At 39.6% G+C, this 17,506-nt stretch overlaps 2 protein-coding genes and 1 pseudogene across 2 annotated transcripts in view; all 3 read right to left on the bottom strand.

The window, feature by feature from the left end:
* Positions 1–4,737, bottom strand: part of LOC109472917 (solute carrier family 43 member 3-like) — an 11,370-nt gene extending 6,633 nt beyond the window's left edge. Inside the window, exons 1-4 of the mRNA XM_019772819.1 lie at positions 4,659–4,737; positions 3,285–3,377; positions 2,536–2,707; positions 1,862–2,056 (exon numbers count right to left, since the gene is read on the bottom strand). Of these exons, the coding sequence (XP_019628378.1) occupies positions 1,862–2,056; positions 2,536–2,707; positions 3,285–3,377; positions 4,659–4,709 (511 nt within the window). The 5' untranslated portion in view covers positions 4,710–4,737. The remainder of the gene's footprint in view (positions 1–1,861; positions 2,057–2,535; positions 2,708–3,284; positions 3,378–4,658) is intronic.
* Positions 4,738–4,896: 159 nt separating this feature from the next.
* Positions 4,897–10,331, bottom strand: LOC109472818 (large neutral amino acids transporter small subunit 3-like). The gene is made up of 4 exons (XM_019772710.1): positions 10,077–10,331; positions 6,105–6,289; positions 5,064–5,110; positions 4,897–4,916 (listed from the first exon to the last, which is right to left on the bottom strand). Exons 1-4 carry the CDS (start codon positions 10,254–10,256, stop codon positions 4,897–4,899), a joined length of 432 nt encoding a protein of 143 aa, XP_019628269.1. The 5' UTR covers positions 10,257–10,331.
* Positions 10,332–14,758: 4,427 nt separating this feature from the next.
* LOC109477193 overlaps positions 14,759–17,506 on the bottom strand; it is a 40,522-nt pseudogene continuing 37,774 nt past the window's right edge.

Genomic DNA, 17,506 nt, shown 5'->3' with positions numbered 1-17,506 from the left:
GGGCTATTGTAACGTTTTTTTTTTTTTTTTTTGAAAATCAACAGTTTGCATTATGCAATTAAAAATCCTAACCAATAAAGTAGGGAATAGCTATCCAACTGTTGTTTTAGTTGTATGTTACTTCATATTATAGTTATATCAATGTAAATCATTGTTTTCCCTTGTGTTTCTCATTCTTTCCCTGCCATGTCGTAAAATGTGGTGAACCCATCGCTATATTTGCTCCAAAGCAAATATTGGCCTTTCTAGTTTGATTTTAATTCAGTGTCATTCACACTGCGAAAGCGAATAAAGTCATCTTGTAATTTTTACTCAGCTTCGTCAGAACATACAATACAGTTGTTCCCTACAGATGTACCTTTCCACTTCTCACATTAACATGCATTGTGCGTCTAATTCTCACACGGTTGCAATTTCAGTCTGTATGTCACAGTATTATTGTCTAGCTGCCTTGGTGCACGCACGTCAAACCATTGAGTCGTAATTTCTATCCCAAATTCCAATAACAAGACCAATTTAGTATCCATTCAGTTTTTTCTTTGATTACGTGAGGAACAACTCATGTATCTCATTACAGAACAGTTATGCAGTTCACTCTTTCTTGTTATGGGTTCACCACACCACGAAGTGGTGGTGAACCCATATTGCTTTTTCTGATGTTTCTTCTCCTCCTTCTCCTCCTTCTTCTCCTGCCATTTTTTAAATGGATTCAGCTTCTTCATTTTAGGGCCTAAGGTCCTGAAATGTGGTATGGAGGTACAGTGGGCAAATACCCCTAGGCGTTTTTTAAATTTTTGTGATACAGGCTTTTAGAATGGTTTTATTTGAGTTTTTTGGCTGTGTTATAGCAAATGTATTACTGTGTTAGTGTGCCGTGTTTACCACGTCTGGGCATGAGTCATCACAATGGAATGCAGGGCATCAACCAATAGGCATGCAGCTTTCCTCTATACTTCTTGCTGATTGGCTGTTGGGATTTAACTTGATTAACACCTGCACAGAGCATTTCCACCTGCACAGAGCATTTCTTGCTGATTGGCTGTTGGGATTTAACTTGATTAACACCTGCACAGAGCATTTCCATACTGACAGTATGTCTTTATTCAAGTGTTTTGGTAGGTATTTCAAGCTTTTTCTGCTCCAGCATTGGAATGCGGGGCATGAACGTTTTTTTTTATTTATTTTGAAAATCAACAGTTTGCATTATGCAATTAAAAATCCTAACCAATAAAGTAGGGAATAGCTATCCAACTGTTGTTTTAGTTGTATGTTACTTCATATTATAGTTATATCAATGTAAATCATTGTTTTCCCTTGTGTTTCTCATTCTTTCCCTGCCATGTCGTAAAATGTGGTGAACCCATCGCTGTATTTGCTCCAAAGCAAATATTGGCCTTTCTAGTTATTACTGTCTTCGCCAGAAGGGGATGTTTTGGGTTTGGACATAGTGGAGGGGCTGTGGTGTGTGGGTTTGTATTTATGTCAGCAGCATAACTTAGGAAGCTGTAGATGGAACTTCGTGATATTTGGTAGGTAAATAACGGTTGTGGAAACAAAGGTCAAGTTTGAAAATGATTCACCTGGTGATTTCCAACTGTACTGCAGCCAACTTTTTTGTTTCTTGTGTGTATGTGTTGAGCATAACTCGAAAAGGTAAGGATGGATCTTGTGGTTTTTGGTAGGTGTGTATTGGTTGGGGAAGCGAAGTTCAAGTTCAAAAGTCGTTCACATGTCGTGTTCCTATGTTGCTGTAGCGGGTTGTGTATGTGTACAACATAACTCGAGTGGGTGGGTAGGTGTAGCAAAGACGAAGGTCAAGTTCGATAATGGTTCAATTGATTACGCTTTATATGATACGCACCCTGTCCGTTGTTGCTGTTTCCGGTGACCGTGTTGAACCAGATGTTTGCGGTGCCGACCAGGATGATGACGTTCAAGTTCATGATACTGATGTAGGCCAGGTGCAGGAGGTACAGTCGTGACGTCACAACCTGTACGAATGTCTCACCAGGCGCTCGAGCCGATCCACTCTTTTCTTCACAGTTATTTTCTGGTTCTGGTAAAAAAAATAGATTATATCTATCTATCTGCCTAAAGTATGTACCTATGTCTATCTATCTATCGATAGATGGATAGATAGATAGATAGATAGATAGATATATAGATAGATAGATAGATAATTAGATAGATAGATATACAAAGATAGATAGATAGATAGATAGATAGATAGATAGATAGATAGATAATTAGATACATAGATAATTAGATAGATATACATGGATAGATAGATAATTAGATACATAGATAGATAGATATACATAGATAGATAGTTAGATAGATAGATAGATAGATATAGATAGATAGATAGATAGATAGATAGATAGATATTTACATGATAAATCGTAATCACATACTAGCATAACAATAGAACCTGCAAAGTCACCAACAATTGTCACATTAAAAGCTGTAAAAAGCTACCGTTAGTCCCTATACTATCATAAGAGCAACACAAAAATTAGGAAATTCATTTTTTACCCTGTTCTGGTTTCTCATTTTCCTCTGGGTCTTTCCCGTTCTCTTGTTTTGCTTGAGGAACGAACTTGTACTTGGGGTAGAGAGTAAAGGTGGCCAGTAGCGACGGGGCGCACATACAAGCCAGGGCGAAACACATGTGTTGAAAGGGCACGCCAAAATTAACGTACAGCAACTGGAAAAGAAGGGGGTGCAGAGTGTCTATTAAATGAGAGAAAAGGCCATTATTCAGGGTAAAGTACACTCAGGTACCGAGACCCGGCTCACATACATGTGCGAGCGATCGCTCTTTTTGTTTACATCATATACATGGGAATTATTTAAAGACATTACACTAACAAATTATTCGGCCAATTACTAGACCAACAGGCACTCATATACTAACCGCTATATTAGCTGTCAAGACTGTGTATTTTTATATAATTTTGGATGGATAGTTGTTCCTTTTGGCAATGTCAAGTTAGTCGCCACATTCAACTTTGAAATAAATGTTTATGTGTTTGTCACGTGAATGTTTCATAAATTATGTTTCTTTTTATATACTTTTTTACGTTTCTTTTTTCATAATTGTCAGGTACACTAATTGTGGATGAATATAGTAGTTTATTTTGGCAATGGTCGGTTAATAGCCATATTCAACTTTGAAATATTTGTTTCTCACGTGAAAGCCTCGCAAATCAAAATGAACGGTGACGTTGTACACGTGGGTATGTGCTACTCTTCTGTTCCCTCATGACAGACAATACACTTACCTTTGTGACTAGGAAGGTGATAGGAGATGAGCCAAAGGAGCCCGTTATAATAGTGATGACTGTTGACCTCCGCGACCCAAATAAGTTTCCGACCTAAGAGATGACAGATGTTTTACATAATGTTAAAAATACAAATGCATAATGAAAATGAAATACAAAAATTAAAAATGTAAAAATAAAGAATAAAAAAAATAAAAAAATAAAAATCAAGAAATAAGAAATAAAAAATAAAAAATAAAAAATAAAAATAAAAATAAAAAATAAAAAATAAAAAATAAAAAATAAAAAATAAAAAATAAAAAATAAAAAATAAAGAATAAAGAATAAAGAATAAAGAATAAAAAATAAAAAATAAAAAATAAAAAATAAAAAATAGATAAAAGATAAAAGATAAAAAAATAGAAAATTAAAAAATTAAAAAATTAAAAATAAACTAGAAAGGCCAATATTTGCTTTGGAGCAAATACAGCGATGGGTTCACCACATTTTACGACATGGCAGGGAAAGAATGAGAAACACAAGGGAAAACAATGATTTACATTGATATAACTATAATATGAAGTAACATACAACTAAAACAACAGTTGGATAGCTATTCCCTACTTTATTGGTTAGGATTTTTAATTGCATAATGCAAACTGTTGATTTTCAAAATAAAAAAAACGTTCATGCCCCGCATTCCAATGCTGGAGCAGAAAAGCTTGAAATACCTACCAAAACACTTGAATAAAGACATACTGTCAGTATGGAAATGCTCTATGCTGGTGTTAATCAAGTTAAATCCCAACAGCCAATCAGCAAGAAATGCTCTGTGCAGGTGGAAATGCTCTGTGCAGGTGTTAATCAAGTTAAATCCCAACAGCCAATCAGCAAGAAGTATAGAGGAAAGCTGCATGCCTATTGGTTAATGCCCTGCATTCCATTGTGATGACTCATGCCCAGACGTGGTAAACACGGCACACTAACACAGTAATACATTTGCTATAACACAGCCAAAAAACTAAAAGCCTGTATCACAAAAATTTAAAAAACGCCTAGGGGTATTTGCCCACTGTACCTCCATACCAAATTTCAGGACCTTAGTCCCTAAAATGAAGAAGCTGAATCCATTTAAAAAATGGCAGGAGAAGAAGAAGGAGGAGAAGAAGAAACACCAGAAAAAGCAATATGGGTTCACCACACACCACTTCGTGGTGTGGTGAACCCATAAAAATAAAAGGCCGGACTCCAGGCTAACGTTCTACGTCATTCTTCAGATTTTAAGAAGCTTTTTTAAGTTGCATTATTTGGTAGATGTCAAAACTGACCTGACCCAAAGTAAGCAACACACAGGTTGTTTTCAAAAACGTCAATGAATAGAAACGTAAAACCTACCGTAACGTTTGCGAGTAAAGTGATGTTAGCGCACATGCCAACAATGATCATACCAGGATACACGAGGTAGACATATGGGTACTCTAAAAAAAAGGTGATTGAATGCATAAATAAAGTATTGAAGTAATGAATGAATGAATGAATGAATAAAAAGATAAGTAAGATTGTAAATATTTCGTCAATGATCAGTCATCAAAAAACATTGTAATCACTATCAAAATGTCTTGTTCATAAATAATCATTGTTTGAACGAAACACCTGTCTTATTGAAAACATATAGTTTATATACATACGAAAAGAGACATTTGAAAATGCATTCCCAATGTAAGTAAACTTTTTTTACGATTGATGGGTTATTTTAAACAAAACATACCTCAAAACAACATAAACAACAACAAAACATACCTCTTGTGGAGAATCCGAGCAGCAAGGCAGCTGTGGCGATCAAAGTGCTTGAAAAACAAATAAATAAACAAAAAAGTTCAATAAATCAAGTACAAACAAGAGTTGGATTATCCATTGCTACATGAAATATTTCTAGCTTTCTTAGATTTTGTTGTTTTGTCTCACTGATTGTGGACGTCATTATGGCCATGAATGTGTGAAAGTCGTATCCTTGGGTAGAATTCCAGCTTCACACTTCATCAGTAATGATGCAAACGACATTAACATAATCTATGATAGTGATGTTTACCTTTAACTAACTTGCACATGTCAGAATTATGATTTCCATTATTTACCATAAATAAATGAAAATTGTGCACATCTGTCTACAAGCTACAAACATGGCCAAAATCACGAAAATTCGTAGTTCCTTTTTTTTAGTTATCCTCCTCTAAAGATTTTACTAACTTAAGATAATCACAGTCTCTGTATTTACCAGCGTTTTTTGACATAATATGAAGCTATCTGCTACCCCAAAGTCCAAGACAAAAGGATGCTGACGTTCTGCTGCAGCAACAAGGACAACCGCCAGGAGGTTCATAATTTTCCTCGACCTTGGTCTTCTCCGGACCAAATAACATTGCAACCCATTCAGTTATGCTGACAACAAATCTGCGGAAACACACACACACACACACACACACACATAGATGCTATATACACCAAAATAATACCTCCATTTTTCATGAAAGTATAAACAAACTTGGTAATTTGTTGCAATGTTTACTTTCGGAAAGACATACTTTTTTTTTATTCCAACATGTAATCACCAGACGTGGTGACGGCACACTCAAGTTTTTTTTTCAACTTATATTAACGCCCCCACCAACACAGGGGACAAATACATGACAGGACAATACTCATTTTACTAAGTGAGGAAAGCCGTGTAAAGTGCCTTTCCCAAGGGCACAAGATCGGTGGCATGTCAGGACTCGAACCCGGGACTCTAAGTTCCGAGTCGCGCACTCTGCCGCTACGCCACACGACCCCACAAAGACATACCTGAAGCACGTCCTGGTAAAACGGAGGCCCAAATAGTCGAGACCAATCCCTGCGAACAGCGAGGCAACTTGACTGGCAACAACGGAAATGGCGAACACTTGCGTCAGACGCTCATCCTGTTCAAGGCATTCTGGGTAACACTGTGCATCCTGGGTAGACGTATTCGTCACAGCTTGGCATTTGATCTTCAATCAAGAAGAAAATTGCAGCGTTAGGTTATACGTTTGCCATACGCCCATGGCAATAACAGGTGCTTATGTAGATTTGATGTAAAAAGTGAAAATAATGTAACATGATGTGACAACAGGAAAAAATGAAAAAACGGTTTCCTTGGAGAGTAAATTACACGTGAAAATAGAATGTTACGAGTGACTTTTTCCACATTTCAATATACATGACGTATCTGTTACATGTGTTAGTGTACCTGAATTGTAATCAACATTGTTAATTGTCCATTTATGAGGGCTAGCTCTTTATAATAGTCTCTGGCTAGTTGGGCATTCCTGGCTGTATAGCCGTTAATACAGTTTACTCACTCACTCACTCACTGGGTCGAGCTTCCCTCGGTGCCAATGATAGCTCTCCATCTCTTCCTATCCTTCATTACTACCATCAGGTTTTCCCTGTCGAGCTAGGTGTCGTCCATTAATTGATTTATGTAGTTTCTTGCTGGGCGACCTCGACTTCTTTTCCCATGTGTGGGCTCCCACAGTATTAACTGGTTTATGATTTCATCCTCACTTCTATTATACAGTTTAATACATCAAATCATAAAAAAATTATTCTTTCCCTCCCTTTGCTCAACCGCATGTCTGGCTGATTCTAGTCGGCGCGCTGCGCTGTCAACTACAGCCTGTTGTTCCTTGATGTGTTGCCATATTGTTTGCCTTCTTGGATTTGGACCTTTAACCTTTCATTAGCATACTATTAAATTTATTGATTAATGAGAGTAATATTAACTCATTTGATGTATTGCAAAATGCAACAAAATATTGCAAGTTAACAATAACCACTAAAAAACATATCTATTGATAAGAATCATGAATTTTACAAAACATACCTGTAAACAAACCGTTGCCATGGTGACATGAAATATCATTAACATTTATGATTACAATGAAATCGTTGCCAACAGACTTTTATGAAAAAGCCTCCCAATTGGTGGTCCTAGCTTAAACATTAAGAAATTATACACGATGCAACTTGGCGCTGGCATTTATACGTATCACTATATGGCATATAATGCAGATTTGGTTTTTTGGGTGAGGTGGGGGGGGGGGTGTTGTTTCATGTTACGACACCGCACTTTTATGGTAGCAGCACACAGTATTAATGCGACATGTCAATAGCAAAGTTTTACAAGAGAATGGCTTCCAAATTATAAACCTACATTCAAATCAACATATTCCAGAATTCGACACTATTGATATGCGTTTTCAGAAGTTTTTGTTAGGCGTACATGCCAAGGCCCCAAACGACGGTGTCAGAGGAGAATTGGGAACTTTCCCAGTTACGGTGAATACAGAAATACAACTCGTTAAATACTGGCATCGCTTAGTTAATTTATCCGAAGATGCCCTGCTTCGGGAGGCATACAATACTACCTTGCTTGGAGAACATGATTGGATTATACATGTGAAAGACATTCTGAACCTCAATGGTTTTGGGCACATATGGCTTAACCCGAAGTCATATCACATAGACACAATTACTACTCAGCTGAAGCAACGTTTACAAGATATCTATATACAAAACTGGCATTGTGCCATTTGAAACAATTCTAAATTATCTTTCCTTTCCACCTTAGACAAGAATTACAAGCAAGAAAATTACCTTTCTAACATAAGGAGCTTTGACATACGTCGAGCAATCACAAAACTCAGAATTGGATGTCACAAACTCAGTATAGAAACCGGAAGATTTCAAAGGCTTCCTATTGACCAGAGGGTTTGTCCATTCTGCCCAGAACTAGTTGAGAATGAGTATCACTTTTTGATGGAATGTCCTAAGTATGTTGATGTACGCAATTCATTAAATACGAAACTATCGTCATATGTACCAGAATTTACATCGATGGATTTAAGTAGCAAATTTAAGATAATAATGACCTGTGATAACTCATGTATGGTAGATATAGGAATGTATATCAAACAATGTCTAGACATAAGAAATTCCTCCAATATTGTAAAAGTTCATTCACATCCTATATCAGCCACAAACTCCTGTATTAGTTAGTTTAGTCCATAGTTAAGTTTATAGATAAGTTTTGCCATACTTTGTACCATGTACAACTGTTGTGCAATAAAGTTATTTCATTAATGGGCGACCCCCGGCGGGGGTCTGTGACGCGGGTATAGAAAGTAGTGCAGAGAATATTCTTGAAGGCTGGGTAGAGAGCCTGATAAGAGCGTCAGCCAGATGTAAATTGTGCTGTGTGGTGTAGGAATGTATCGGGTTTGAGACTGTGTGATTTGAATTGTGAAGGTTTTGAAGTTCGTGTATAATTGCGCCGTATTACGCAACTGGCTTTCCGGGTGAGTCGGCTGCAGTTCAGGTCACGTCCGTAGAGGGCGATTTCAAAGTCTACGTTACGAGCAGATACGCCGACAGGATTTTTTGGTTTCTAGATATTTTGTAGTTTGTACCTTCTTCTGAAACATATTCGATTTTCGTATTTGTGAAGTGCACCCTGCTATAATTCTTACCGCGTCGAAGTGAGTCATCTTGGGGTCCTTAACTATAGAAATCCCCATAGGGCGAAAACTGTGTTCTGCTACCTTATGCCAAATTTGTCTCAAATGACCCAGTGCATCACCCCTGAATTGGACGTCATCAGATGTCAAAATTTCCATGTTTTGCTAATTTATCAAACCCCACAACTACAGCCCCCGTAACAGTACCCAGCCGGACGGTAACTGAGCTGGTAATTGATACCGACATAAACAACAATTAACGTTACGATCTTCAAGGTCACGCACGATAATGGCAGTAGCTTCGTTGTTACATATTCACAATATAAAACCACGACATACATGTACTGTCTAGAAAACGGATCAGATTTGTATAAAGGTGGATTTTTTTTAGTTTGGAGGCCATTTATGTGTAAAAGGGCTTGACGTCGCGGATTTATTGTAAATGACCGCAGGTGACCCCGGATCGAACGCGCGTTTTGTTCGGGTTACGTAATATCGAACATTATTCGGTTCAAAAGAAGGTTGCGCGTTTTGTGCCCAAATTTGACCTCCACGATAGTTTTAACGTCCTTATTTAATCGTGTTTATCTTAACACTAAGGAGGTGAACTAAAGGACAAGGTCACTCCGCTTCATGGGCAGGCAGGGACATGAGGGTCACTGACATCCACCTGAGTTCACCTGAGGTTAGGTAATGAAATACGGCTATATATGACAACAGTCCCTTATACTGGATCAGATAAACAAGTCCTAAAAAAATTAGTTCAAGTTTGACCAGGGTTGTTGATAGAGATGAGAAATGACTAAGAGTTAGTTCTGAGCCTGGCTTTGTTTCGGGTAGGTTCACCTGAAGTTTTCTCCAATAAAACTCAACAAAGACTGAAGATCTCCGACCTTTTCATTGTGCACACATGGATAACAAGCGGCTGTTACGACTTTGAGCATTTTTTTTTTCTCTTTAGGCCACACCGACTTAATTTTATGGATGACATATACGGGCGCGCATTGATTTTCGCCTGTTCTAAAAAAAACACCTCCTCCGAGGCTCTGGCCTGGGTGCCATCCTCCGTACTACGGTCCATGGTAGCTAGTGACAATACAGTTTACAGGGAGCCGATGGTAACTACGGAGGGCGGCACTCAAGCTCCACGGAACTCAATATCTCAGTACAGTACCGATTCACAAATTCCACAAAAGGTCAGCGTGCAAAATTTGTAACAGCTTCTGGTCGACCCAGCCGGCGACAGTAAAGATGCAGGATTGTGGTCTTTTTTACTAACCTGATGATTTTGTTGCGAGTTGTTTCCCGTTGCGGCGTCACAAGAGTCGCTGAAGTACCCCTCCTGTTCAAGGATGTACACCAGTGACGTCCATCCATAGATGATACCAGAAAACAGCAACATCTCCAGAACTGAGATGGCCAGGAGCAGGAAACGTTTTTCAAACCTCACAGTCGGCATTTTGACTGTTACACGGTAAAGTTCTTCTCGGGTAAAAAAAAAGCAACCTGTGTCTCAGACAGCAGGAGGCACAAGTGTCATCGATCCCTGTGAACCACCCACAATGCAAAGTGTTCATTGTGCAACGCCTTTTCACACTGGCACACCTTTTCACACAAAGGTCATCAACCAATTACCAACTGCCAACTATGCGCCACCCGGGCACGCTCATACATAAAGGGAAAACCTGTGTCAAGCAAACATAAATCTATTAGTAAGCTTTTAGCACCATATTGTATTCGGACATAGGTATGGGAAGACTTCACACTTATTGTGGGTCTTAATAGGTTTGTATACAAAAGAATTACTTGGGATTCTTTTTTCACATCATGTATCGCATGACATTGTCCCCAAATGCCCTGCTGGACTCTATTTGACCCCTAGTTTCTCTATCAACCGAACCGGTTTGTGTTCAAAGGAGTAGGCTTGTTATTACCTTTGCCAAGATGGTACGTTATGTTTTCATTTTTACATATGCAACACAGAGGGCATTGCCCCAAAATCGTACTAAACCTAGTCTTGCACCTGGCTTTTCTTTCAATCAAAGGTCCAAAGCAATATGCAATCTAGGACAAACTTCTGGAAGGAAAATCCTGACTGATCAAAACTCCTTATACGTGACAGATGTCACGCAGCCGAATTCCCTGTTAGAAGACGTAGAACTACAGCCGTGATAAAAGAATATGAAAGAGATATAAACTTATAAATAAGTAGGGCAGAGGAAACCTATCAAAACGTATGCATTGACCACTCGACAGTGATATATCCAGGACAGAGATGGACGGGAGCACGAAACAATAGAATTTTATGGGTTTTATGTCATGTTACACATGGTTGCTAAAATTAATAACATCCCATATAATCTTATGTAAATTTTATAATTAAAAAATGCATAATTTATGCTAATTTGATGACGTCATTGGTCAAAATCCAAGATGGCGGACCATATCATTAGAACAGGTATATACTGGTTATTTTCCTTAAAATTTCATCAAAACGAAGTCTTCCATTTCTTTTTATAAAAAAGGTTCATATGAACGTCTTTAGTCTGTTTTTCAGGCTTTATCCTGTTTTTTAGGCTTTATCCTGAAGAAAAAACTACTTTTGAAAATTCAAGATTGATGGTCCTTAATGGTGCAGGAAACGTTTTTCAAACGTCACAGTCTGCATTTTGTCTGTTACAGACAACTCTTGGTCCGGCTAGTCTGTACTGTGTCTCAAAAAAACTAGGACACACATATATGTACAAAGGTCATCATGACCCTACGAATCGCCCACTTCGAAAAGTGTCCATTGTGCAACGCTGGTGCTCTGGCACGCCTTGGCGTGAAAAGGTCATTAACCTTACGAACTGCTACCTATGCGCCGACATCCGGGTACGCTAATACATAGAGGAAATCTGCCTCAAGTAAATATTTAAAGGTCTCAGACAGCTTTTAGCACCGTAATGTAGTCGGACATCGATTTGGGAAGTCTTCACACTCGGTCCTGCTGAATTTACCGTTAACCGTTGCCAGGACCCCCCCATGCAGACCCTCACCTATTGGAGGGAATATGGGTTTGTATATATAATAGAATAGAATTACTTAGGCTTGACAAATGTAACGCAGGGGTCATTCCGCCCAATCTCCTACTGCAGTCTGACCTCTTTTCTATCAATCAAAATTATCCCTGGTGTGTTACGCTGAAAAGCGGTTATGCCGGCTATACCGATACAGATCTAGATCCACGGCCCAGTTTTCAGATAGTTGCGTAATTCTGGATTGTCCACATTTCGGAAAATTTTATGACGCTTTTTCATGTTTTTCCTGTAGTCACATCCATTATTTTTAGCTTTTACATCAAATTTACATCTCATGGCATGTGTAAACCTGTTGAAGAAAATTCTTAGTCTAAAAGAAACTGGTGTTCCCTTTTTCACGCTAAGCTTAAGGCCATGTTGATTTGATTATATGGATGACATCCTCCGGGAGCCCCAAAACTGATGCGCGCGTGCGAATAAAAAAAAGTTTTGCAAAAAAAAGTTCTTTTCATTATAAAATCTACGTGGTCATGAGGGTTGAGCAAATGGCACAGAATATGGTTTGGCGAATAATCTAGTCTTCAAGTTCATTTCTTTACAATTTCGTCTTTTTTCGTTTGATTTTGGCATTCTACGACATTGGTATAGTTTTTATTAATTTTTTTGTAACTTATGGTATATTTTTGCCCATTTTGCAACTGTTTTGTACGATTTACAGTATGATTGAAAACTTTTTTTTTTGAAACGGGCGAAAATTCATGCGCGCGCGGATGTCATCCATATAATCAAATCAACATGGCCTTATTTCATGCTAATGACGACCGACCGACATGGGTTTGCATACAAAAGAAAGACTAAAGCTTATTTTTGACATATGTAACGCAGAGGGAACTGTCCCAAAGACCTACTGCACTCTGCCTGACTCCTTTTCAATTAATCAAAATCATCCCCGCCCCAGTTTCTAGATAGTTGCGTAAATCTCGAATGTCCCGATAATTTTACATTTTGAAACTATTTCAAAGAGACGTTGCATTTTTTCATATAGTCACATTATATTACATTATTTTCATTTTTTCCGTCAAATTCACATACATCCCACATTTGTATATCTGTTATTTTAAATATTATGCTTAGTACAAAAGAAATTCCCGTACCAAAGTTTGTACCCTTTGTCACAATCATGCCACGCTAATAACCACCAACCGACATGGTTTGTATTCAAAAAAAGTACTTAGACTTATTTTGGACATATGTAATGAAGAAGAAACATGTAATAATGAGGAAACCGGTCCCAAATGTTGCACTGTACTCTGTCTGACCCTTTTTTATCAATCAAAATTATCCTCGCCCCAGTTTTCAAATAATTGTGCAATTCTGGATTGTCCATTATGGACAAATTTTATAACGATTGTACATATTTTCCTTTCGTCACATCATATTACATCATTTTCAGTTTTTCCGTCAAATTCACATAAATGTCACATTGTTAGTGTTTTCACATGTTTAGTCCAAAAGAAACTGGTAAATTCCCATACCAAAGTTTGTTCCCTTTCTCATGCTAATGTAGACGGTCGTATGAAGAGTCATGCAATAGTGAAAGTGACCTTTTTGTTTAAAACTAAAATTATCAATAACAAATTTTCGTAAGTTATAATCGTCGCTGCGATCATAATAGAATAAACCACGCTGCGCAAGACCCAGCTCGATGTATATAGTTTCTGGTAGTAACTTGTCTTTGATATGGCGCAATTTAGGAATATAACTGCCTGTGACAGTGAAGGTTTATGTTCGTGTTTTTCGTCACAACCCGCCGTGCGTGCTTTTTGTCCGTACGTTTTTTGGGTGGCCACGTCTGCTACGTTTTTCTGAAAACGTGCGATGTACGCTCATAGGCTGTACAGGGCACGCGCGTCGCCCGTACTCGCACGTACGGGTGGTGAATCCGAGACCGCACGTAGAAAAAGTTTTACATGCACTTGAAGTTCTACAGCATGTCTGCGTGCTACCAAATCCGTAGGATTCCGTACGGAGGCGGTACTCACCACGCACGGATGCCCTACGGTTGCCCACGTTTTTGCACGTAGACATCACGCAGATGCACGTACGGCGGGTTAACGTTGTGACCCTCGCTTTAACCAGTTTACTGACCTGGCTGCCTGCTGTCGTGGTGTTGCAAGAGTCGCTGAAGTAGCCCTCCTGCTTAAGGATGTACACCAGGGACGTCCATCCATAGATGATACCAGAAAACAGCAACATCTCCAGAACAGAGATGGCCAGGAGCAAGAAACGTTTTTCAAACCTCACAGTCGCCATTTTAACTGTTACAGAGAAAATTCAGGGTCAAATCAATTGGTGTCTACAAAAATAGGCCTTCACCTACAAAAGACAGTATGACCAACTCAAGCTCCCTGCAAGCCACCCACAATGCAAAGCGCCCATTGACTGGCACGCCTTTCAATGGTCATTATGTACGAAGGACCATAGGTACAATGCAACAAGGCTTAATCGGGCCAGTTCTATTCGTTCAAAACCCGATTCTCTTCGTTTCACACCCATTTCTTTTCGTTCTTTTGTTGTTATTTGACTACTTTACATCCATAACAATTTTCTGGTTACTTAGCCCAAAAATGAAGAAATTAAGGACTGGAGGAGGAGGAGAAGAAAAAGAAGAAGAAACATGAGAGAAAGCAATAACAAGCAAGCGTTAGTGTGGGCTTACTATACAGTCTACAGATTGACAACACTAATGTAAATCGCGATAGGCTACTAATTTTCATCCTATTCTATACTGACGTAACTACAAAAACGTACAAAAAGATAAACGCTACTACGAGCAACTTAGAGCTAAACTGCGCATTTATTGCAATTCATCTCCTAAAAAACATAAACTAAACAATACATCAGTAGTGCAGAATTACCATTAATTCGTATTGGTGCATGAAACAACAGAAATTCAAGCAAACAAATGGGTAACGAAAATGTGATGTTTTCAAATGATATAGTGCTCTTTCTCATTCAACAATTCGTAACCAATGGCGTCTCCAGTTTTGTGATTCCAATGCCTTCCTCAAGTCCTCAAGAACCGAATGAAAAAAATATCATTACTTTTCTTGATGGGTTTTCATGTGTCTCTTTAGATGACCCGGAAGTCTAAACTGTTTGCTGCACTCCTCACATCTGTAGGGTTTCTCCTCGGTGTGTATGGCAGTATGCGCATATGTGTCTTCAGATTATACAGTTCACTGAAATGCTTGCTGCATTCCTCACACTGGTAGAGCTTCTCACCGGTGTGAGTGCGAAAATGTCTCTTCAGATGAGCCAGCATTCTGAACTGTTTGCTGCACTTCTCACATCTGTAGGGTTTCTCCCCTGTGTGTGTACGCATGTGCGCCTTCAAATTAGCCATATGACAGAACTGCTTGCTGCACTCCTCACACCTGTAGGGTTTTTCTCCGGCGTGAGTAAACTTGTGCGTCTTCAGATGACCCAGCTCACTAAACCGTTTGCTGCATTCCTCACACCTGTAGGGTTTCTCACCGGTGTGAGTGCGCATGTGACTCTTCAGACTACCCAGCTCACTAAACTGCTTGCTGCATTCCTCACACCTGTAGGGTTTCTCCCCAGTGTGAGTCCGCATGTGTCTCTTCAGACTAACCAGATGACTGAACTGCCTGCTGCACTCCTCACATCTGTAGGGTTTCTCCCCTGTGTGAGTGCGCATGTGACTCTTCAGATGACCCAGCTCACTGAACCGTTTGCTGCACTCCTCACACTTGAAGGGCTTCTCCCCTGTGTGAGTGCGCATGTGACTCTTTAGACTACTCATCTGACTAAAGTGCCTGCCACACTCCTCACATCTGTAAGGTCTATCTCCAGTGTGAGTTCCCACATGTCTCTTCAGACTACCCAGCTCACTGAACTGCCTGCCGCACACCTCACACGTGTAAGGTTTCTCTCCGGTGTGAGTTCGCACGTGACTCTTCAAATGACCCAACTGACTGAACCGTTTGCCGCACTCCTCACACATGTAGGGTTTTTTCCTATTTTGCGGTCGCATGTTTTCCTCAAGACCATGATTACTTCCAGACTGCTTGTCTAACTTCCCGAAATCCCCATTTAAGCAACTTACGTCTTCAGAGGAGATGCTTGTTGTCGCCATTGTAGCAACAGTCAACCAGCCACTGTAACAAAAACAAACCAAACATAAATCATCTGTTTATAGTATATTTATAACAGGTATGCAACTGTAACTGATACAATGTTCAACAACTGTAACTGGTATAATGTATGGTAACTAAAAAGAAAAAAAACAAGATACATGAGGTATACTAAAATATAATTTTAACAGAGTTACGTAAACCGGTGCAATAGCTCAATTGGTAGAGTGTTCGCTTTGTAACCGGGAGGTCGTGAGTTCAAACCCCGGCCGGGTCTTACCAAAGACTTAAAAATGGTACATATTTCTTTCTCTTCTTAGCACACTTAGCACTGAGCACACATGAGAATGAGAAAGAGTGTGGGAAGGTCAAACACACAGCACTACCAGCGGACCAGCCCCCTTCTGTAGTGCATTGCACAACTGTGTGTCGCCCAAGGGCTACAGAAATGGATATGGGAACCACCCCTATGCTGCAATAGAGTGGAACGGAACCTTTTTTTACGTAATCCATACTAGTTAATAGTATACTAAATTTCAATTTTACCAATTTGAAAGCTAATCTATTGCTTGTTTCTATTGAGATTATTATTACAATCACATGAAGAAGGAAAACCTGTAATTTGTATGTTTTATGTTCTTGAGTAAAAGATCATTTGTGCACATTTGTGCTTGCTATCTAATGTTCTCAAATTCATGTGAATAAAGAAAGCACAATATGGCGGATCGCTAAGGAAGCCAGAAAAAATGAGAATTCTGGGTATCGCAGGGAACAAACCAAATGAAATCATTGATATGATAACATACACAAACAGAACACAGAAAGCGGGAATCACATACAAGTTGTCATGCCCCCTACATTACCCATGACTCGGTGAAAATGCGAAGAGCTTTTTGAGCGTGGAGTCAGATTTGTTACTAGTATAGTATGTCTGTAGGTCAAGCTATAAGCGACGGTCACAACTCGCCGTGCGTGCTTTTTGTCCGTACGTTTTTGTCGTGGCTACGTCTGCTACGTTTTTTCTGCAAACGTAGGGTGGCCGGCCGAGGGAGTACGTCACTCGCAAGGTGTACGTAAGTAGTCTGCACGACACGCCTGGTCGTCAGCGGTTGCGTGCATCGTACGTTGCGCAAGTGGTAAGTGAGTTGTACGTGCTTACAACGTACGATCTCTGTGCGATTGCCACGTTGCCGCGTGCAGGCCGTACCTACACGTGCGGCGTACGCACGATTTCCTTACTCACTCGCACGTTGTAAGTGCGTGCACCTCCTGTTAACTTCATCATCACTAGCCGCCCTGGTGTCTTCCGCGGCCCGTTTCTTTGGATCTTGTCTGGTAGTCTTCTTTTGAGCCTTCCTGGGCATCTTGGAGACGAGTTGGCAGTCGCCCGTCAAGTCGTCTTTATATACTGTAGAAATCAGGTGCGTTGCACGTGCGGAGCACCTAGTATGGTGCACGTGTGTTCTGCGTGGTCATTGAGCAGGTCAACTGGGAAGTGAGGAGTAAGCACGGATGACGCAAGCACCGTGCGT

This window comes from Branchiostoma belcheri, unplaced genomic scaffold, assembly GCF_001625305.1.
Source record: "Branchiostoma belcheri isolate BF01 breed outbred unplaced genomic scaffold, Haploidv18h27 scaffold1, whole genome shotgun sequence".
NCBI lineage: Eukaryota > Metazoa > Chordata > Leptocardii > Amphioxiformes > Branchiostomatidae > Branchiostoma > Branchiostoma belcheri.
Note: the sequence above shows the minus strand (reverse complement) of the source record. Positions and strands in the feature narration are given on the sequence as shown.